Source organism: Zalophus californianus, chromosome 14 (genome assembly GCF_009762305.2).
Source record: "Zalophus californianus isolate mZalCal1 chromosome 14, mZalCal1.pri.v2, whole genome shotgun sequence".
Lineage (NCBI taxonomy): Eukaryota > Metazoa > Chordata > Mammalia > Carnivora > Otariidae > Zalophus > Zalophus californianus.
Window position 1 is genome coordinate 29,922,960 of NC_045608.1, and position 24,888 is coordinate 29,947,847.

The 24,888-nt window shown below is 38.9% G+C and overlaps 1 protein-coding gene across 3 annotated transcripts in view; it reads right to left on the reverse strand.

Moving 5' to 3' along the window:
- Window positions 1-303: 303 nt before the first annotated feature.
- RNMT (RNA guanine-7 methyltransferase) overlaps window positions 304-24,888 on the reverse strand; it is a 39,408-nt gene continuing 14,823 nt past the window's right edge. For 2 of the 3 annotated variants that reach the window (XM_027576133.2, XM_027576135.2), the window contains exons 8-11: window positions 23,689-23,806; window positions 9,540-9,641; window positions 8,154-8,187; window positions 304-4,051 (exon numbers count right to left, since the gene is read on the reverse strand). In XM_027576133.2, the coding sequence (XP_027431934.1) occupies window positions 3,978-4,051; window positions 8,154-8,187; window positions 9,540-9,641; window positions 23,689-23,806 (328 nt within the window). In that variant the 3' untranslated portion in view covers window positions 304-3,977. Of the gene's footprint in view, window positions 4,928-8,153; window positions 8,188-9,539; window positions 9,642-23,688; window positions 23,807-24,888 lie in introns of all 3 variants that reach the window. The other variant, XM_027576136.2, reaches the window with a different exon arrangement.

A 24,888-nucleotide genomic window follows, 5' to 3' on the forward strand; every position in this document is an offset into this window, starting at 1 on the left:
AATTATATGTAAAATGCTTGATCTCATTAATAATCAGTAAAATGAAAGCTAAAGCCACAACGAGATACCACTACATGCCTGCCAAAATAAAATGAAAAAGACAAGACACTACCGAGTGTAGGGCAATTGGAACTTTGGAAAACTGGCAGTATCCAGTAAAGTGGAACATATGTACATACTGTGACCCTGGAATTCCACTGTTAGGCAGAAATGAGTACCTATGTGCACCAAAATTCACGTACTAGAATATTTGAGGCAGTACTATTAATAGTTCCCAAACTGGGAATGAACCAAACATCCATGTGATAAATATATGGTTTATTTATGCAATGGAATACTATACAGCCATGAGAAGGAACCACGTACAAATACATGCGACAAAAATCTTACAAACATAATGTACAGCAAATAAACCAGGTACAAGAGAATACATACTATTTGATTCCATTTATATTATGTCCAAAAACAGACAAAACTAATCTATGTTCTTAGAAGTCAGACAGTGGTTACCCTTGGGGAGGTAGTAAGTAGAAGGGAACATGAAGGGGGCTCCTGCAGGGGGTGGTAAGTTTGTTGATTGAAGTGATGACTGTATTTGTGTTCCATTTGTTAAAAGCCAACCTGTGTGTGTTATACTTCAATTAAAAGTTAAAACAAAATGATTTGCCTCTGCCTGGGTAATCAACTCAGACTGAAGAAATGATTCCTTCTCTCTTGGCCTCTCCCTTTGGCTATAGTCACACTTGTGCTCCCACCTCTTGGTACTTCCCAATGGTGAGGGTGGGAAAAGAACCATCCCCCACCCCCTAAGATGCAGATTAAACTAGATTTGCTATAGGACTGCTTGCTAAAGGAGCAGGTCTACCAAAATGTGAAGTCAAAGTCTATCTTTGCCCTTCTGCCTGTTGATACTTTTTACCCTTGGTCCCTAAGTACACTCAGATGCCCTCTTGCTCTCTCTGCCCTAAAGCCTCTTATGCAGGATGGATTCTCCTCTCAGGGGACACTTAAGTATCAAAGGTTGTTTTGGGTTTTTTTTAAGATTTTGTGTGAGAAAGAACACGCATGTACAGAAGCGGGGTGGGGGGGGCAGAGGGAGAAGCAGGCTCCCCTCTGAGCAGGGAGCCCAACACAGGGCTCGATCCCAGGACCCCAGGACCATGACTTGAGCTGAAGGGAGACACTTAACCGAATGAGTCACCCAGGCGCCCCAAAATAAGTGTCAAAAGTTTGAATCAGAAGGTTGGAGCACCAACCAGTTAACATATCAAGTTGTGAGTAGCGAATGGGTGAGAAGAGGGGTATAACGTGAGATTGGATTGCAGGCCTAACTTGTGGGATATGGGTATTCAAATCTTGGCCCTGCCTTGGGCAACTTTGTACTCTCTGTGCTCAGCTCCATTATTAAAACAGGGATAACAGTGCTTAGCTCATATAGTTATAAGGATCAGAATGAATTAACACATATAAAAGATTTAGAAAAATAACTGACCTAAGGAGCTTAATAAATGTTGTCAATCTGGCTTTATCCAAGCAAGGTATGCTGTCCCCCAAGGAAGCATGGCCCAGGATAAATCTAGGGAGCAGAGGGCTGTGGGGCTAACCCAAAAGTCTTCCAAATTGAGGAGGGTACTTTTGGATGTCCAGCACTTGCTTAGTATTGCAGTTAAGGAACAGGAGCCCATGCCTCAGGATTACATGGGAGCAGAAGAGAAATTGAGAAGGTGAAGAGCTGGCTGTCCCCCAGCCTAGTCACATATATCACTAAATAAATAAGTGTAAGAGCCACTACACCAACTGCCTTCAAGGAATCAGGAATGTTGCTCTGTCAGAGGGCAAAAAATGAAGAAACTTATCAGTTATGTAGTATTTGACATAACACCATCTAGGGAGGTGGTAATATCATATACCTATGCTTTCTATTTGACCAAAAGGCCAGTAAATACCACAGGCATTTTGGTACAATTATTATAGGGCCCTGGTCCCTGGATCTGGCCTTACTTTGAAGACCCAGAGATGTTGGCAGTAACTGGCTCACAATACATACAAAGCCTGAAGTGGACAACAAAGTCAGTTTATCAACAATGAAAAATAGTATTCAGTAGCTAGAATATTCACACTGGCAGACCTACACAAGAAACCACATCTTCAATAGGATACTTGAAGACTTAGCAAAATAACATAAATTAAGCTAAGACAGACTGAAGAATACATCCCCATAAGAGCTAATGCGACTGGAGATCTGGACCTCTGATAGCTGACAATGCTTTTTCTACTTCTCCACTGCTGACCAACATTGCACGCTGCCTCAAACCCCATCACTTTGCACACCTCTGATGCCCTATTAATGCTTAGGCAACAATCACATCTCCTCAATTTTCAAGTTTGGGGATAAGGTAGGCTAGGAAACTCTACTGGTAATCTGCCTTTTGGAGTCATTATGCACATTAGTTAACAGAAGTCAAAGTCTAGGCCCAAAGAATTCAACTTGAGCATTGTTATACCACAATCCAGCCATGTTCCCAGACCAAGCCTCCCAGTCCACAGATTGTGTCCTCTCTACAAATGGCTGGTTTGATCTTCATTTTTTTTCATCCTTGGAGGACAAACTGGAGTGCCTGTGTTCACTCCCACAAACTTCACATCATTGACCTGATAGTAAAGAGCCATGCCCCCCTCATAAGAGTTACAAGTCTTGAATGGAAAATTCCCAAACACTGAGACTGTGGGTGTGGTGGTAGGGGGGGGGAGTGTGTATCCTCCCAGCTTTTACCTTGGTGATGGGCAGGATCCACCTTTTCCTAAAAGTTCTTCCTGAGTCATTGCCTAGACACTTAGCTGCAGCAGGAAGGCATCCAGGAGTGAAGAACAGAGGTGGCTAAGAGAACAATAAAGCTCAAGCACAAGGGCAATGCCAGAACTCTGCATCCTCTGGGTGCAGCTCCATATACCTTCTGTACACACAACAGCCTCGCTCGCTGCGAGTGAAGACATTGGCTCAGTCCACTTGGGTTTCCTTTACTCCTTTCCACCCCTTCAGTGAAGGCCCCGGGGGACTCTACCTTCCTTTTCTGCTCTGTACTGTCACCAATCACTCCATCCTTCAGGGGATCCTTCTCTCCCACAAATCATCCATGGGGTGGAAAGAGCAAGAGTCTAAAAATGTTTTATTAACTTGCTTAAAATTGGCTAAGACCATTAAATGAAAATGATGATAGGAAACAATAAAGAAGCCACATCCTCTATCAAAATACTTTCTGGAACTTCCCCCAGAATTAAAATTAACCTGGGTGTGTTTCTAAAACTAAGAGCTCACCATTCCTACCGCCCAGCACCATTACCAAACCTTTGTTAGCTAACGGCAGCCACCATAGTCAGAAATACTATTATTTCCCCAAATGACGTATGGCAAACCACCACTAAGGCTTTAAAAAGACTTAATTTTTGTAAACTGGTAACAGTTTGGAGATTGACAAGTTGCACAAGAAACAAATTAGGTAACCCGTGTTCTCTTGTTAAAAGGTCTATTATTCTAACATCATGAATAATCAACATATATAAACAAATTAAGAAACCTCACGTTTTAAACAAATACTCTGGATAATTACAGAAAGTAATGTCTTTTAAATCCATGCATAAATAAATGATTTTTAGAAGAATATGCAATAACTGCTCTGCTTTCTTCTTTGTAAGTTTTTCACTACACCTAAACACTGGCAAGTTTTTTAAACAGTAATGTAAAGTAAGGACAACAGTTCACCTAGGTGTCAGTTTTGGAAGAGGAGTCAAGCAAGAAGCCAGGGCTGAAAAAACGGTTAACAGTTCTGAAATGGCAAATACAAATTCTGAGTGGTGATGATATGCTGCATCCTACTGCACAAAGTATGATCTTGTAATAGAAGAGCAGGTACTGCTTCTCTCGGGGCTGAAGGGGAGTAAAGGATCTACACAGCACACAGTGCCAGTAAGCTCTAATGTCAGGGAGAATTCATCTGGTCTGCTTTTCGGCTTCCTTTAGTCTCATCCTTCTGTTGCAGTTCCATACATGTATCTGAGGAAAATGTGCAATAGGTTCGTATGGGACAGGTTTTCAGTAAATCGTGGAAAAACAACTATGGCATTTTTGTTCAATGAAGAAAGGGAAATCTGTCTAATTACATTCTTGATAACCAGAAACATTAATTGCTATGGAAGGAAATTCTTAAGATAAAGCCCCTAAAATCCAAAACAATTTTATGCTGGCATATAAAACATTCTAACCTGTTCCAGAATTAGATCATATTAGCAAATAAAGTAGTTAGTATTTATAATGAAATGTAATAACTGGCTAAAATTCTAGGTAAATAACTTTCATGGCCATCTAAAATTTTGTTTTAAACTTACAACTTTAGTGATATATATTGAACACATTCAATTGTACAGAACACAATCCATTTAATCCTGAAAAACACTATATGACAAAACTACAGAAATGAGCACAAACCCCCACAAACCTGTATGCTCCCTCATCAATTCTACAACTGCAATGAATTTAATACTGTAAACAAACACTGAACAAATCAGAGCACTGTGGAAAGAGTTCAGCAGCTCTAACAAGTCATAGTATAATTCTTATGCACTAAGAGAGTAGTGAGGCAAATGGAATTCTTAGAACATTACTTAAAAATAGATTTTTAAAGACAAAGGTCCCAACTCATTCTTATATACACACACAAAAGTTCATCTGTCATAGACAGCAAATGTTGAATTTATACACTGGAGTTTCCGGCAGCATCCTGCACATTTAGAATACTTAAAATAAACAAACAGAAAGTTGTCAAATCTAGGATGGATCATTCAAATCTGTACAGGATGGGACATAGCTGTCCTGGTGCTACTGCATATGTGGCTCACTGCTGCTTCTCAAATGCAAAAACCAAGTAAATACCTAAAAAGAAAATAATAAAAATTAGAGTTTGGTTTCTCATATCCATAGGCTAAACAGAACAATTTCAGTCCTGTTTGGTATTGGTGAAAATTCTCAAGCTTCTGAAGGGAAAAATCCCATTATTTCTAAGAGTTCTCAATTATTTTGAGTCATACTTAAGCAGATATGGGGTCATAGCTGTTTACCTGAAAACAAATATCCACTTACTATAATACTCAGTGACATTATAGCTCTTGAGAAAACCAATTTAACAGCTCTAAAAATCTCTAAAAACAGTTTGAGATAAGAAAAATTAAAAGTATAAAGGCAAAGAAAATTAAAACTAAAAAGTCTTATAACTTAATTCTTTTTATCTGGAGCAAGACAGGTAGAATAACTGCACTACCATGATTACTTCGGCATGGTTATCTAGATTTTCTATTCAGGGGGGAAAAAAACTAGTAAGAATTATAAGGAACATATACAATGTGCAAGTTAAAATTCATCCAATTATCCAACTGCTGTATTGTAAGGACTGATAAGGAAAGTGAGGGAAAAGCTACATGATAATTGTTGCTTAGAGATATTTATCTGGCCCCAACAGTGATATTCCATTCCCAAGAATACTCTCCCTTAAATATGATTTCCTGCTTTGGCATGTGTTCACGCAAAGACATCTAAGTGCATCTATGGTTCCTCATTCTGGATCACCTTGAAGTTCAAACCTATTATATCTTCTAATAAGACACTAATAGATTTTATGGTAAGCAAACACCTGAAACAATGACAAATCCTCAAAACATCACGAGGATGTTCAGTGTGTACGCTAGGACATTCAGTCAGCAAGTCAAGATAGTAGGCCATGTACCTCTGTGTCCTCCCTTCTTGAGTTAACTTTTGAATGGGGTACAGATGAATGACTGCAGACCCTGTAAAAACCTCCCAATCCTCTAGCTTTTTCCTCAACCTGTCCAGGAGTATCACACCAGTCCTTCCAAAATGCTACTTTGGTAATGCTATTGTCTGTTCCTTATCTACCAGTTCCCAATTTCTTTTAGGAGAAATGAAACATTGCTGGCAATAGATAGATGAACAGAGGACAGTCGGGGTGATATCAGCATGGTATATTCTTCTACAAGACAAGAAAGCAAAGCAGTCCAAGACATTCACAAGTATGTTACAAGACTTACAAACAGCCAGCATTATTTAGCTTGGCCCACACTCCAAGCGATCCTTCTGCAGTCTAACCTTGGCAAACACAACCCAAACACATTGGTACCTACTGCAAACAACCCAGCAGTCCTCACCTGCCCTAAATCTAGGGTCACTTAAAACCACTAAGATGCAATGTTTGAATTCAGATCAGCAATAAATTTCTTTTCTTTCTAACTCAAACATTCTGAAAGTCTCAATCATATAAAATGCCTTCCGTGCAGGCATATCAACTGGGATTTAAAGAATTAAATCTTGAACCACTTCTGAAAGCAAATCGGCAACAATTCTCTACTTTCCTTTCACATTTAAAGAAACTTCTAGAGGAACAGCAGGTTCTGGTAATAGGCGCTTAATGATTAGACCAGTAGGAGTTTGAAGTATAGCTTCTTGAACTTGTTAGGCTTTGACACCAGGCAAGATACTCTCCAGTCCAGAGTCCTCCAGCTTAGAATAGTGTAATTCATGAAAGAACACACTGATCCAGACATGCTAGATCCTGGCTGCAATGTGACCACTGTTCCTTTCCTACTGCTTTTCACATCTCTAACCCATCTCCCTCCATGGTCTGGGGGGCATCTAATTCATCATCCGCATGCTACCACTAAGTCCACACTAAGGTACAGAAATACAGTTCTAAACTACAGCTGGTACCACCATCACTACCTGTGACCAAAGCTGTTTTCCTTACATCATACTTTGGGACTGGCAGGCTATCTAAGACAACTGTCCCATCTCCAGTCTAGGAAAAGTAATGAAATGTACAGGTTTAGGCACACATTTCCCGGTCTGTTGGTCCTCTAATCCCATTTCCACTAAGGGTAGCAATATTCTGAGACAGATGGGCTCAACATGTTGGCTCTATTTGTGTTCTTTCCTTTTCCTCTCTCACCAATTCGGCAAGTCCTAAGAACAATCCTTTCACACATGAGGCCATGGTTACTAGTATGAATCACCTGGGTTAGCTCTGTGACCTCAGATAAGTTATTGAAGTGCTTTCCTATCTGTGAAAAGGAGATATTAGAAAAGGTAGTCTACCCCTAAATTTGTGAGGATTAAATGAGTTACAACATATTAAAAGTCTCCAGTCATGCTTGAGCACATGTTAAATACTCAATTATATCAAGTATTACTATTTTCCAGATTTTTACTACTTTTCCTTAGGCTCTCCTTCATCTTTTTTCCCCATTATAGAAATTTCAGCACTTAAAACAGTTTGCCTAGTACTGCATTTATTTGTGTCTGCTTCTTCCATTAGACAGTATACATCTGGAAAGTAGAGATTACAACTGTTTACTTTTTTTTATCCCCCAAAACTCTTTCACAGAACTTTTCACAATACTCAACATGGATTATCAAATGGATTGTCCCTGATTACCACTTACGCCTTCAACACAATCAATAAATACTTAAATGAACAGGGGGAACTACCTTTTATGTCCTCAGGGCAGCCATATAAGGGTATTATCGTCATCTTAACAATGAGGGTCTGGGCTTTCACTTCCTCAACATCCACGGACTTCACAGATTTGCCAGGCCTCTGACTTCTCTTCCAAAGACAGGCACCTCACTTCAGAATGTCTCCATACCAGGCCCTTCCCAATCACACATCCCTCTAAAATATCCTGCTCATTGCTGCTTCACTAAATGGTCCAGTACTTATTAATTATGTTTTTGTTGTCAACATCAGAGTGGCTAAAAACAAAATACATGGTGGTGTTCTATAAGCCAAAATTTCCAACAGAAATCTGAGGTAAATAGCAAATACAGATGGCTACGTAGTAATGAGTAGGCAATGAAAATGTTTAAGAATGCTCACGGAAGTTTATATTAAGGAACATCCTGCATATATTTTCTCTTGGCACTAAACAGCTGTGCAAGAAAGGGGGCGTTAGACATACATAGGGATTCTACGTCAACATAAACATATACACCCTAATATGTGTTGGAAAAATTCCAGAGTTTTCAAATTATAACGATCACTCTGAAACGATCTTTGAAAATGTCAGTAAATCTATACTGATGATATACTCACTTGTGGCTTCCCACTCTGACTTACTTAAGGTTCCCTGAAATTAAAAAAAAAAAAAAAAAAGAACATTTTAGATTGAATATGGAAGTACATAAATGCATATTTTTCAATACTGGACACAAGTGCCCAAACACCCCTACTTCACTATAAATACAAGTTGACCCTTGAACAACACAGGTTTGAACTGTACAGGTATACTTATATGTGTATTTTTTTCAACAAACACAATACTGTAAATGTGTTTTCTCTCCCTTATGATTTTCTTAATAACATTTCTCTGGCTTATATTTTTGTAAGAATACAGTATGAAATACATATAACATACAAAATATGTATTAATTAACTGATCATGTTATTGGAAGGCTTCTGGTCAACATCTGGCTATTAGTAATTAAACTTTCGGGAAGTTAAAAGTTATAGGCTTACTTTTGACTGCACGGGGAATCACCCCCACACTGTCCAAGGGTCAACAATACACACAATTTACAGTTAATATTATTGTGATCTAAATATGTAAAAGAAATCAATGAGATTTTAATGTCATCCTCTGAATTCTGCTCTCCTGCCTAATTCTCTAAACCACTGATTCTCAACCAAAGGGTGAATTTGTGTAAAGGGGGTATTTGTGCATGTCTATAATGGGAAAAAGCATCTATCATATAATTTAACTTGGAAAATGAAAAAATAAAAAAGCCTATCTTGAAACATCCAATAGCATTATAGGAGGAAATAAGATTTTTGTGTTTTTACAAAGGAATCACAAAATCCGTATCATTCAAAGGAAATAAATTCTGTTTAAAATAGTTACCAAAATATTAAAAAACATATTGACATAGTCATATATATGCTGCTTTGCACATGCACTAACAAGATAGAGTAACTAATGTAATTTTGAAGAAGTGATGAATGTAAATGATAGTCTAAGATGTCAGCAGAAATGTTATGTAAATATCTGTAATTTCTATTGATAACAAAGTCACAGCTATACCTAATACCATTGTGATACTATTGCACTCTTAATTAAAGAAAGTGTGAACTTCCATGCAGAAGTCAGTGAAAATGGAGATGTAATTTTTCTTCACGTAAGTTCATGAGCCCGTGAATTTTATCTATGGAACATGATGAGTCAGCAGTGCCTAGGTTAAGACATAATGATATAGACAAAACCTCTCCATCCAAGCTTGTAACCTTCTCCCCACCCTTACTGCCTCAGATATAGCACTCCATTCTCAGTATTGAAATATTTTATTTTCTATTCTATGGTTCTAAAAAGGGGGAAAAGACTAACATATATCTGATTTGTAAACCAATGAAATAATTTCGTAGGTTTCCATATAACATAACCTTTCTTTTCGTTTTCTATAAAACATGCTATACATGAAAACTTACCAAAGGTAACCTTACTTGACTGTTCTTCATGTACTCTACTGCATGTTCATAGTCACCCACCTTCTCGGAGGCGAGTTTGGAATTCTCGTTTGCTGGATACGGCTAGGGAAGCAAGTGAAATTCCTAGTTAGGAAATTAAATGAAACTTGCAATTCAGATATAAAAACACTAAGTCACTAAAATAAAATAATTAAGAAAAAAATCCTTAAGTATTATTTTAGGAATATAACTATACATACTTTTGAAATATGAAAAAAAAAAAGGGAGACAGGGATCCTCTCCTAACAAAGTAGCTGTTATCGATACTCAACTTTGATTATAATCATAGAATATTTACAGTTGCACAAAACTACCATTTATTTAATCACCTCCAAGGACCACTTAGCAGCAAACACTTACATCTCCCTGGCTCCCAGTGAAAGACTTTTTCTGTTATAACACAAAACTGAAGGAAGTTATTATCAAAAGAGCTAAATATTAATTTAAACATTATGGTGATATATTAGCCATCAGAAGCACGAACAGAAATTAAGAATAATACAAATGAAAAACTCAAAATCCTGGGGGAAGATGGTGATGGAGTAAGAGGCTCAGAGGCTCACCTCATCCTGTGAATTCAACAAAATAACTATCAAATCATCCTAAATACCCCAGAAATCAATCTGAAGACTGGTAAAACAAACTCTACAACTAAAGGTAGAGAAGAGGCCACACTGAAGAAGGTAGGAAATGCAGAGACATGGTTTGGGAAAAACAGATTGTGGCCACTCTGGTGGGAAGGAAGCTGTAGTCGCAGGGAAGGGTGAGAAACACACAAACACACAGGGGAGCATACGGGGAAAACAAATCCTCATAGTATTTGGCTTGGAAAGTGAGAGGGCCTGAATTTCCTGAGTTCCTGCAACCAATGGGGCTTAAAGCCTGGTCACTGTGCGTGGCTCTAGGAGAGCACTCGGAGGAGGACATTGGGGCTGCTATTGGACAAAAGGCAGGGCAAACAGTCTGCAGACATATAACATGGAAACAGCAATCTGAAGAATGCCTGGGGCACATAGGGGGAAGGTTAGTTGGTCATCTCGGAGCATGCCCCAGAGAGACAGCAATCAGAGACCCCCTCCAAGAATAAAGGAACTGGCTGGCACCATTTCCCTTCATGGTTCCTCAGCATAAACACCAGCCATCTGCAGGAACCAGTGCTCGTGAACACTCACTACCTAAATTGCTTAAGACAATCCCGACCCTGCTTACACTCTGGTGGAATGGCCCTTCCCAGGCACCCTTGCCTCAGTCCCAGTGTGGTGGGCCTCCTTCCACAGAAGATGGGCCCAAACCCCTACCCACACCACATCTCCCTACCTAGGAGTTTTGCAGGGCCTCAGTTCCAGCAGCAGTGGCAAGAAGTCCCATTTCACAAGCAGACAAGAGCACACCTTGATAAAATACACATTCAAGCCAGGGAACAAACACTGCTCACAACAGGCAAAAGCAGCCTCTACAGATGACTCACCTAAAGGACAGAGAGACCAGGACACAATAGCAGAGCACACAAAGCACATGCTGGAGACACTACTGGACACACCAGGCCCTGGGGACCAAAGGGCACTACATGGCAGAGTACTACAGGACCTCTCTTCATACAGCCATTATCCTCAAGAACAGGAGATGCAGCTAACTTTCCTAACACACAGAGACACAGACAAAATGAGAAGACACAGGAATCTGTCCCAAATGAAAGAACAGGACAAGCCCATGGCTGGAGATCTAAGAGAAAGAGATATAAGTACATGCTTGATGGAGAATTTAAAGTACTGATCATAAGGATACTCACTTGACTTGAGAAAAGAATGGAGGACATCAGTGAGACCATTAACGCAGATAAGGAATAACACAGAGATAAACGACTTAAGAAACGAAATGAGAAATATGCTTGATGGAATGAACAGCAGGCTGAAAGAAGCAGAGGAACAAATTAATGACCAGAAGACAGAGTAATGGAAAATAATCGAGCTGAACAAAAGAGAGAAAAAAAGAAATATATAAAACAAGAATAAACTTAGGGAACTCAGTAACTCCATCAAACATAATAACATTCATATTATAGGAGTCCCAGGACATGAAAAGGGGCAGATAATTTATCTGAAGAAATAATAGCTGAAAACTTCCCTACTCTGGGGAAGGAAGCAGATATGCAGATCCAGAAGGCATGAAGAATCTCCATCAAAATCAACAAAAACAGATCCACACCAAGACATGCTGTAATTACACTTGCAAATACAGTAATAAAGAAAAAATATTAAAAGCAGCAAGACAAAAGAAGTCATTAACTTACAAGGGAAAACCCATAAGGCTAGCAAGGAGATTTTTCAACAGAAACTTTGCAAGCCAGAAGGGAGTGGAGTGACATACTGAAAGTACTGAATGGGAAAAATAGGCAGCCAAGAATACTCTACCCAGCAAGGCTATCATTAAGAACAGAAGGAGAGAATAAAGAGTCTCCCAGACAAACAAAACTAAAGGAGTCTGTGACCACTAAACCAGCCTTACAAGAAATATTAAAGGGGACTCTTCAAGTGGAAAGGAAAGACCAAAAATGACAATGAAAGTAGAAAACACAAAAGCAGTAAAAATGAATGTTTCCGTAAAAACTCAGTCAAGGAACTCACAAAATAAAAGGATATGAAATAGGACACAATATACCTAAAACCTGGGAAGAAGGGGAGTAAAGAATGGGTTCAAACTTAAACAACCTTCAAATTAATATAGACCATATATGCAGAAGATGTTATATACACACCTAATGGTAAGCACAGATCAAAAACCACTAATATGCAAGGAATAAAGAGAAAGAAATCCAAATATATCACTAAAAAAACCCAGCAAACCATGAGAGGAGGAGGAGAAAGGATCAGGGAAAATCTGAAACAAGCACAAAACAAGCAACAAAATGGCAATAAATACCTATCAATAATTACTTCAAATGGAAATGGACTAAACATTCCAATCAAAAGACATAGGGTAACAGAATGGATACAAAACAAGACCCATCTATATGCCACATATAAGAGATTCATTTTAGACCTAAGAACACCTACAGACTGAAAATGAGAGGATGGAGGGGCATCTGGGTGGCACAGTCCATTGAGCGTCTGACTCTTCGTTTTGGCTCAGGTCATGATCTTGGGGTCCTGGGATCAAGCCCTGCCTCAGGCTCCACACTCAGCATGGAGTCTGCTTGGGATTCTCTCTCCCTCTCCCTCTGCCCCTCCCTGCCGCTCATTCTCTCTCTCAGTAAAATAAATGAATAGATCTTAAAAAATAAAAAGTGAGGGGACAGAGAAACATTTCTCATGCAAATGGATGTAAAAGGACATGTCCAAAAAGGACAGTGAGGGCAGTAGCAGTACCTGTATCACACAAAATACATTTTAAAACAAAGACTGTAACAGGAGACCACAAAGGGCAGTAGATAATAATAAAGGGGATAATGCAACAAGAAGTTGTAACAATTGTAAATATTTAGGCCCCCAACATGGGCGCACCCAAATACATAAAACAGTAACAAACATAAAGGAACTCATTGATAACAATACAATAATAGGTTACTTTAACACCCCACTTATATCAATGGACAGATCATCTAAACAGAAAATCAACAAGGAAACAATGGCTATGAATAACACACTGGACCAGATGGATTTAACAGATATACTCAGAACATTCTATCCTAAAACAGCAGAATACACATTCTTTTCAAGTGTACATGGAACATTCTCCAGAATAGACCACACAGTGGGCCACAAAACAAGCCTTAACAAATTTAAAAAGATTAAAGTCATACTATGCATCTTTTCTGACCACAATGCTATGAAACCAGAAGTCAGCCACAAGAAAAACTCTGGAAAGACCACAAATACAGGGAAGTTAAGTAACATGCTACTGAACAATGAATGGATCAACCAGGAAATAAAAGAAGAAATAAAAAAAGTACATGGAAACAAATGAAAATGAACACACAACAGTCCAAAACCTTTGGATGCAGCAAAAGCGGTTCTAAGAGGGAAGCTTATAGCAATACAGGCCTACCCCAAGAAGTAAGAAAAATCTCAAATAAACAACCCAACCTTACATCTAAAGGACCTAGAGAAAGAACAACAAATGAAACCTAAAATCAGCAGAAAGAAGGAAATAATAAAGATCAGAGCAGAAATAAATGATGTAGAAACTAAAAAAAAAAACAAAAAACAAAAAAAACTGAACAAAAGGCAATGAAACTAGGAGTTGGTTATTTGAAAAAAAATCAATAAAATTGATAAACCTCTACCCAGACTCATCAAGAAAGAAAAAGGACCCAAATAAATAGAATCACAAATGAGGAAGGCAAAATAACAACAAACACCATAGAAATACAATTATAAGAGAACATTATGAAAAACTATATGCCCACAAATTGGACAACTCAGAAGAAATGGATAAATTCCTAGAAACATACAACCTACCAAAACTAAAAAAGGAAGAAATAGAAAATTTGAACAGACTGATAACCTGCAAAGAAACTGAATCAGGAATCAAAAGACTCCCAACAAACTAAAGTCCAGGACAGATGGCTTCCATGAAAATTCTATTAAACATTTAAAGAAGAGTTATATCTATTCTTCTTCAACTATTCCAAAAAATAGAAAAGGAAGGAAAACTTCCAAATTCATTCTACGAGGCCTGCATTGCCCTGATACCAAAACCAGATAAAGATACCACAAAAAAAAAAAAAAAGAACTACACGCTAATATCTCTGATGAACATAGATGCAAAAATCCTCAACAAAATACAAGCAAACCAAGTTCAACAGTACATTTAAAAAAATCATTCACCAGGATCAAGTGGGATTTATTCCTGGGCTGTAAGGGTGGCTCAATATTCATGAATCAGTTCTGAAACATTACATCAATAAGTGAAAGGATAAGAAACATATGATCATTTCAATAGATGCAGAAAACGCACCTGACAAAGTACACCATCCACTCATGCTAAAAACCCTCAACAAAGTAGGTTTAGAGGGAACCTACCTCAATAGACTAAAGGTCATATATGAAAACCCAAAGCCAACATCATCCTGAGGGGAAAACTGAAAGCCTTTCCCCTCAGAGCGCAGGAACAAAACAAGGATGTCCACTCTCACCATTTTTATTCAGCATAGTACTATGAATCCTAGCCACAGCAATCAGACAAAAAGAAAGAAAAGGCATCCAAACCACTAAGGAAAAAGTAAAACAAGAAACAGACTTTTAATTATAGAAAACAAATGGATGGTTACCAGAGGGGAGACGGGTGGGCGGGATGGGTAAAACAATGGATGGGGATTAAGGAGTGCGCTTGTCCTAATGAGCACTCAGTGATTAAAATGAAACTTAAAAAAAAAAATACAGATGAAAAACTTGAGTCAAAAGAGAAACCTGTGAGTTCAAGAAGATAAGGAAAAAAGGGGAGGAGCAAGATGGCGGAGGAGTAGGAGACCTGGATTCCGTCTGGTCCCAGGAATTCAGCTGGATAGGGATCAAACCATTCTGAACACCTACGATCTCAACAGGAGATCGAAGAAAAGAATAGCAGCAACTCTCTGAACAGAAAAGCGACCACTTTCTGGAAGGTAGGACGTGCGGAGAAGTGAATCCGAGGCAATATTCGGGAGGATAGATGGCGGGGGAGGGGGCCTCCGTCGGCCGCTTCTGGCAAGTGATAGAGCCGCGGAGCACAAAATCGGAACATTTAGAACTCGGCTCCACTGAGGGACGTCACTCCAGTGGCTAAGCGGGGGTGGAACCCTCGCGGGACAGTGTGGTCTCAGGACCCTCGGAGTCACAGAAAGACCGGGGGTGCCTGAGTGCGGCAGAGCTCCCAGGTATTGGAGCGGGGAAGCCGGCTGCAGAGACGAAGCCGAGGCACGGGCTCTCAGCTCGGGGTTGCCATAAACTGTGATCCGCGGCCCAGTCGGGCCACTGCTCCTCCAGCAGGGACCCAATAAGTGGCAGATCCGGGGAGACTCCCCTTCCTCCCCCAGGAGGAGTGGCACGGGAGCACACCGCAAGGATCTGCTGGATTTGGAGACCACATGGGGTCAGGTGCCAGACATAGAAATGCTCGGTCACAGGCCGGGTGAGCACAGAGCGTCGCCGGAGACCAGGGAGACGGGAGTGACTGCTTTTCTCTGGGGGCGCACTGAGGAGCGGGACCCCGAGTTCTTGGCTCCTCCGGGTGGAGATTGGGAGGCCACCATTTTCACCCTGGTCCTCCAAAGCTGTACCAGAACTTGCAGGGAACAAAAGCTCCTGAGAGCAAACCCGAGCAGCTTGCTTAGCCAGGACCGACAAGGGTGGGGCAATTCAGCCTCCGGCAAAGACATTTGGGAACAATGGCAACAGGCCCCTCCCCCAGAAGATCAGCAAGAACAGGCAGCCAAGACCAAGTTTACCGATCAATGAGAACGGCAGAACTCCAGCGCTAGGGGAATACTGCACATAGAATTCAGTTTTTTTTACCATGATTCTTTAGTCTTTCAAAGTTAATTTTTTAAAACTTTTTTTTAAGTTTTCTTTTTCCCTTTTTCAACCATCTTATCAATCCCTTTTTTAAAAAATGTTTTATTTTTATTTTTCATTTTTAGAGTCATATTGTAGCCCTTTGTAGTAGTTACCCTTATTTTTGGTGTATATATATATATATGTTGTTCTCTCTTTAAAATTTTGCCTTCTAACAGATAAAAATATAACCTACATCTCTAGTGTATGGCTTTGTTCTACTCTCCTGCCTGATCACATTCTCTCCCTTTTTTTTTGTTTAAATTCTTTTTTCAACCAACTTCTTATCAATTCCTTTTATAAAATCTTTTATAATTTTCCTCCTTACAATCATATTCCATCCCTTCATCGTATTAACCCTTATTTTTGCACATATATAAGTTTTTCTTTCTTTAAAATTTTGGGAGACACTTTCTTCTAACAGACCAAAATACGCCCAAAATCTAGTGTGTGGCACTGATGTATGCACCAGCATGATCATATTTGATGATATTCTGTTTTTTGTTTTGTTTTGGTTTGTTATCTTTTTTCTTTCTTTCTTTCCCTTCCTTTTCCCCCGGTTTCAGGTCTTTTCTGATTTGTTTATGTATATTTTCTGGGGATGTTGTTACCCTGTTAGCATTCTGTTCTCTCATTCACCTATTCTCCTCTGGACAAAATGTCAAGACAGAAAAAATCACATCAACAAAAAGAACAAGAGGCAGTACCGACTGACAGGGACCTAATCAATATGGACATTAGTAAGATGTGGCAACTAGTTCAGAATGATGATTTTAAAGATACTAACTGGGCTTGAAAAAAGCTTGTAAGTTATTAGAGAAACCCTTTCTGGAGAAATAAAAGAACTAAAATCTAACCAAGTCGAAATCAAAAAGGCTATTAATGAGGTGCAAAAATGAAGGCTCTCACTGAGGATAAATGAAGCAGAAGAGAGAAATAGTGATTAGAAGACCAAATGATGGAAAATAAAGAAGCTGAGAAAAAAGAGAGATAAACTACTGTATCATGAAGGCAGAATTCGAGAGATAAGCGATACCATAAGATGAAACAACATTAGAATGACTGGGATACCAGAAGAAGAAGAAAGAGAGAGAGGGGCAGAAGGTATAGTGGAGCAAATTATAGCAGAGAACTTCCCTAATTTGGGGTAGAAAACAGGGATCAAAATCCAGGAGGAACAGACGACCCCTCACAAATCCATAAAAATAGGTCAACACCCCGACATCTAATAGTAAAACTTACGAATCTCAGAGACAAAGAGAAAAATCCTCAAAGCAGCTCGGGAGAAGAGACAGGTAACCTACAATGGTAGAAACATTAGAATGGCAACAGACCTATCCACAGAGACCTGGCAGGACAGAAAGGACTGGCATGATAACTTCAGAGTACTAAACAAGAAAAATATGCAGCCAAGAATACTACATCCAGCTAGGCTGTCACTGAAAATAGGAGAGATAAAAAGCTTCCAGGACAAACAAAAAGTAAAGGAATTTGCAAACATGAAACCGGCCCTTCAAGAAATAATGAAAGGGGTCCTCTAAGCAAAGAGCCTAAAAGCAGCATAGGCCAGAAAGGAACACAGAAAATATACAGAACAGTCACCTTACAGGCAATACAATGGCACTAAATTCATATCTTTCAATAGTTACCCTGAATGTAAATGGGCTAAATGCCCCAATCAAAAGACACAGTCTATCAGACTGGATAAAAAAACAAGACCTATTGATATGCTGCCTGAGAGAGACTCATTTTAGACCCAAAAACACCCCCAGATTGAAAGTGAGGGAGTGGAAAACCATTTACCACGCTAATGGACACCAAAAGAAAGCTGGGGTGGCAATCCTTTTATGAGACAAATTAGATATAAGAGATGAGGAATGACACTATATCCTACTTAAAGGGTCTATCCAACAAGAAGATCTACAATTGTAAATATCTATGCCCCTAATGAGAAGCAGATAATTATATAAGCCAATTAATAACAAAAGCAAAGAAACACATTGACAGCAATACAATAATAGTGGGGGACTTTAACACCCCCCTGACTGAAATGGACAGATCATCTAAGCAAAAGATCAACAAGGAAATAAAGACTTTAAATGACACACTGGACCAAATGGACTTCACAGATATACTCAAACATTCCATCCCAAAGCAACGGAATACACATTCTTCTCTAGTGCCCATGGAACATTCTCCAGAATTGATCACATCCTAGGTCACAAATCAGGTCTCAACCGGTACCAAAAGATTGGGATCATTCCCTGCATATTTTCAGGCCACAATGCTTTGAAACTAGAACTCAATCACAAGAGGAAACTCAGAAAGAACTCAAATACATGGAGGCTAAAGAGCATCCTACTAATGAATGGGTCAACCAGGAAATTAAAGAAGAATTAAAAAAATTCATGGAAACCAATGAAAATGAAACACAACGGTTCAAAATCTTTGGAATACAGCAAAGGCAGTCCTGAGAGGAAAGTATATAGCAATACAAGCCTTTCTCAAGGAACAAAAAAGGTCTCAAATACACAACCTAACCCTACACCTAAAGGAGCAGACAGAAGAATAGCAAATAAAGCCTAAACCTAGCAGGAGAAGAGAAATAATAAAGCTCAGAGCAGAAATCAATGAAATAGAAACCAAAAGAACAGTAGAACAGATCAACAAAACTAGGAGGGGGTTCTTTGAAAGAATTAACAAGATTGATAAAACCCTGGTCAGACTTATCAAAAAGAAGAGAAATGACCCAAATCAACAAAATCATGAGAGAGAGGAGAAATCACAACCAACACCAAAGAAATACAAACAATTCTAAGAACATATTATGAGCAACTATATGCCAGCAAATTAGATAACCTGGAAGAAATGTATGCATTCCTAGAGATGTATCAACTACCAAAATGGAACCAGGAAGAAACAGAAAACCTGAACAGACCTATAACCACTAAGGAAATTGAAGCAGTCATCAAAAGTCTCCCAACAAACAAAAACCCAGGGCCAGATGACTTCCCAGGGGAATTCTACCAAACATTTAAAGAAGAATTAATACCTATTCTTCTGAAACTGTTCCAAAAAAATAGAAATGGAAGGAAAACTTCCAAACTCATTTTATGAGGCCACCATTACCTTGATCCCCAAACCAAAGACCCCATCAAAAAGGAGAATTACAGACCAATATCCTTGATGAACACGGATGCAAAAATTCTCACCAAAATACTAGCCAATAGGATCCAACAGTCCATTAAAAGGATTATTCACCACGACCAAGTGGGATTTATCCCTGGGCTAAAAGGTTAGTTCAACATCCGCAAATCAATCAACGTGATACAATACATTAACAAAAGAAAGAACAAGAATCATATGATCCTCTCAATAGATGCAGAAAAAGCATTTGACAAAGTACAGCATCCTTTCTTGATCAAAACTCTTCAGAGTATAGGGATAGAGGGTACATACCTCAGTATCATAAAAACCATCTATGAAAAACCCACAATGAGTATCATTCTCAATGAGGAAAAATTGACAGCTTTCCCCCTAAGGTCAGGAACACAGCAGGGATGTCCATCACCACTGCTATTCAACATAGTATTAGAAGTCCTAGCCACAGCAATCAGACAACAAAAAGAAATCAAAGGCATCCAAATCGGCAAAGAAGAAGTCAAACTCTCACTCTTTGCAGATGATATGATACTGTATGTGGAAAACCCAAAAGACTCCACCCCAAAACTGCTAGAACTCATACAGGAATTCAGTCACGTGGCAGGATATAAACTCAATGCACAGAAATCAGTGGCATTCCTATACACCAACCAGACAGAAAAGAGAGAAATTAAGGAGTCGATCCCATTTACAACTGCACCCTAAACCATAAGATACCTAGGAATAAATCTAACCAAAGAGGCAAAGGATCTGTCCTCAGAAAACTATAAAATACTCATGAAAGAAATTGAGGAAGACACAAAGAAATGGAAAAACGTTCCATGCTCATGGACTGGAAGAACAAATATTGTGAAGATGTCAATGCTACCTAGAGCAATCTACACATTCAATGCAATGCCCATCAAAATACCATCCACTTTTTTCAAAGAAATGGAACAAATAATCCTAAAATTTGTATGGAACCAGAAGAGACCCCGAATAGCCAGAGGAATGTTGAAAAAGAAAAGCAAAGCTGGCGGCATCACAATTCCGGACTTCAAGCTCTATTACAAAGGTGTCATCATCAAGGCAATATGGTACTGGCACAAAAACAGACACACAGATCAATGGAACAGAACAGAGAGCCCAGAAATGGACCTTCAACTCTATGGTCAACTAATCTTCGACAAAGCATGAATGTCCAATGGAAAAAAGGTAGTCTCTTCAACAAATGGTGTTGGGAAAATTGGACAGCCACATGCAGAAGAATGAAACTGGACCATTTCCTTATACCATACACAAAAATAGACTCCAAATGGTTGAAAGACCTAAATGTGAGACAGGAGTCCATCAAAATCCTAAAGGAGAACACAGACAGCCTCTTCGACCTCAGCTGCAGCAACTTCTTCCTACAAACATCGCCAAAGGCAAGGGAAGCAAGGGCAAAAATGAACTATTGGGACTTCATCAAGATAAAAAGCTTTTGCATAGCAAAAGAAAACAGTCAACAAAACCAAAAGACAAGTGACAGAATGGGAGAAAATATTTGCAAATGACATGTCAGATAAACGGCTAGTATCCAAAATCTATAAAGAATTTACCAAACTCAACACCCAAAGAACGAATGATACAATCAAGAAATGGGCAGAAGACATGAACAGACATTTTTCCAAAGAAGACATCCAAATGGCCAACAGACACATGAAAAAGTGCTCAACATCGCTCGGCATCAGGGAAATCCAAATCAAAACCTCAATGAGATATCACCTCACAGCAGTCAGAATGGCTAAAATTAACAAGTCAGGGAAGGAGAGATGTTGGAAGGGATGCAGAGAAAGGGGAACCCTTCTACACTGTTGGTGGGAATGCAAGCTGGTGCAGCCACTCTAGAAAACAGTATGGAGGTTCCTCAAAAAGGTGAAAATAGAGCTACCCTACAATTCAGCAATTGCACTACTGGTTATTTACCCCAAAGATACAAATGTAGGGATCCGAAGGGGTACGTGCACCCCGATGTTTATAGCAGCAATGTCCACAACAACCAAACTGTGGAAAGAGCCAAGATGTCCATCGACAGATGAATGGATAAAGAAGATGTGGTATATATACACAATTCCATCAAAAGGAATGAAATCTTGCCATTTGCAACGACATGGATGGAACTGGAGGGTGTTATGCTGAGCGAAATAAGCCAATCAGAGAAAGACGTGTATCATATGACCTCACTGATATGACGAATTCTTAATCTCAGGAAACAAACTGAGGGTTGCTGGAGTGGTGGGGGAGGGAAGGGGTGGCTGGGTGATAGACATTGGGGAGAGTATGTACTATGGTGAGTGCTGTGAATTGTGTAAGACTGTTGAATTACAGACCTGTACTTCTGAAACAAATAATACATTATATGTTAAAAAAAAAAAAAGATGAAGATAGCAGGAGGGGAAGGATAAGGGGGGGAATCGGAGGGGGAGACGAACCATGAGAGACAATGGACTCTGAGAAACAAACTGAGGGTTCTAGAGGGGATGGGGGTGGGGGGATGCGTTGGCCTGGTGATGGGTATTGAATAGGGCACGTTCTGCATGGAGCACTGGGTGTTGTACGGAAGCGGTGAGTCATGGAACACTACATCAAAAACTAATGATGTAATATATGGTGATTAACGTAACATAACAATAAAAAAAAGAAGATAAGGAAAATAATCCAGCCTCCAAATTATGGGCAGTCTCCATCATATTTCACACACACACACACACACAGCACTTTGTTTTTAAGGCTATGTTGGCCAAATGTTTATTCAGATTACATCAAGCACTATTATTAATCCATTTCAAGTAGCATCCCCTTATGTATTAAGTGCACTGCTTTGTAATACATGTAAATCAAAACAGAATGAATTACATAGAATAAATATTTTTAACAACCATCTACTCTACAAAGGTTATATATTCTTTGCAATTCCTTTGTCTTTTTATAGCAAACCAGGTATCAAGGAACCACTTTAAACCTAGATCTTCCTGATGAATTTTTAAGAAAATGATCCCGAAATGTGTATTTCGTTATCTTCTCTTTTCTTTCTTTATATGTATCCTACAGTAAACTCAGATATTAGAAATTTACCTGTTTGCTGTTTAAGTACATGTTTTTGTACATGCAAGGCACCAAGAATGACAACCTACAGGCATGTGTGTGTGTGGTGATTTGTACACACACACTTTTTCTAGTTTTTTCTTCTCCCTCAAAAAAACAAGCTTCTCCTGCTAATATAAAGCAAATACAAATATTCTTAATTCTAAAATACAGGAAATACAACCAATGAAGAATGTAACATTTTAGTGGTTTCAAAAGATAATTTAGGATTTAAAAAGGACCCTTCCACTCCAAACTGAGAAAGTTGTATGGATGCAACTACAGCAGGAGACTTTTGTTAAAAAACCACCTATAAAAAGTAAAGAAAATATGAAGGTTAATAGCTTTGTGACCTTGAACCAGTCATGTATCCTCTCTGGGCCTCAGAATGCCCATTTTAAAATACGGAAGGTGACTGTTCTGCCTACTTTGTGGGGTAATTAGCAAAATAAGTAAACGTATGCTTAAAGTAGTTTAAAAAATATTCTAAGTTGAATGAACTCTCTAAAGAAGTTTAATGATCATTTGATTAGTATGACACTGTTGATCAAGAATAAAAATGTTCACTATTTTAGACCTAATTAAATACTGAAAATGGACATAAGGAAAACAAACTAGTCAATGGCTATCCACTATATTTAAAACTTCTCTTGAAGCTGTCATTGCTGCAATTAGGGAAAGCAGGAAGGAGTCCAGAAGCAGGTCCCAGCAACAATGTAGTCTAAAAGACCAGAATCTTGCTAGATAGCAAAGAACAAAATTAGTCATGGTATGAGCTCAACTAGGACCCTGGCCAGAAAGATTTTAAATTACTAATGTGTAACGAAAGGGCAATATTGTGAGGAAGTAGTGCAATAATATACCCCAGGGGACATTTGGTAATACTGTCTGGAGTCATTTTTGGCTGTCACAACTGGGGGCAGGGGTGGTACTAAAATCTAGTGCATAGAAGACGGAGATGTTGTTGAACATCCTAGTGTGAATAGAACAGCCCCTCACAACAAAAAAATTAAAGTCCCAAATGCCAATAGTCCTGAGGTTAAGAAATCCTATTAAAAAGCCGTGCTATCTAGAAAATAGAATTTGATGACAGCACCACTCATTCATTCATTCATTCAAGTTTTTCCTGAGTACCCACCAAGGTAATGTTCCGTAATGAGCTCTGTCCTAGGTGCTGAAGAGTCTAGAGTGGTTCAAAATAATGTGTGATTTATATAAATACTGAGCATCTAGATAGCCTTAAAAGGAATCTCAGAAACAGTCAAGCAAGTTTACCAAGATATGGAATATTTATACCTTTTCTAAATACCAACCTCCAGGGCCTGCATTCGTTTTAACAGCATTTTATTTTCGTTGTTCTTAATCTTTTCTTCATAGAATTCCAGAAATGTTTTTTTGTAGACTAGTTTCATATTGTACTTCTTCGCCATTCTGTCCAAAACAGATTACTTAATGAAAACATTTCCAAAATATTTATAATTCCTCTAAAGTTTACTTTCACACAACAGTGACAATGTCTGGGCATCACCAAAAAAGCTCATTATAAATTCACAACAGGATGATACAAAATGAATGAAGAGTAACATACCAATAATTACATCTATACATAACATGCATCCTAAATCTCAGTGAGTCACAGAAAACTCTATTACTGTAACAAATAGGTCAGGAAGTAAAATGAAAGGCTATGAGATGGGGATGAATAGCTATAAGGAACACTTTTCTATTAATTCCATTTTATTTAACTTGATCCCTCACAGTGGCATTAAAAACAGCTGCCATTCCTTCTTAAAATATTCTCTTTCATCTCTTGGGTTCTCTGGCAAGATACACTATTAATTTTTATACCATATCTTAGGCTGCTTCTTCAGTTTTACAAATTTCTTTTACCCTTCTAAATTTTAATATTCTGAAGAGTTCGGCCCAGAGCATTACTCATTTTCCCTTCCCTGACTTCACACAGCATGCCAACAGCTATCTGTAGCTCAGCCCTTTCATCACACTCATTTACTCCACTGCTAGATATCTCCACCAGGATGTGTCACAGGTATTCTCTACCTTTCCAAATCAAGGCTGAACCCCACTAGATTGTTCTGCCAATCTTTGCTATTTCAGTAAATCTATCTAATGATTCATGCCAGAAACCTCAGAGTTCTCCATGCCACCATCCTCTTCCCAATGTTCCACACAACACTACGTCCTCTGTTTACCTAAAAATATTCTTCAAATGGTTCTTCTTAACCGTTCGTTGGCCACCATCTTGCTTTAATTACCACCACCACTCAGCTATACTACTTCGCTTGTTTCCCTACTTTCATTCTTACTCTCCCCTCAACGAATTTTCCAACTGCAGCCAGACTGAGCTTTCAAAAAATACATACATGTCACTTCCCTCATCTACACCTTTCACTGGCTTTCTAGCACACTTAATAGGACACAATTCAAAAGCCTTTTGCATGGCCTCTAATGAGGTCATCTATAAAGAAATGGTTCGTTGAAGCGCCCGGCTGGCT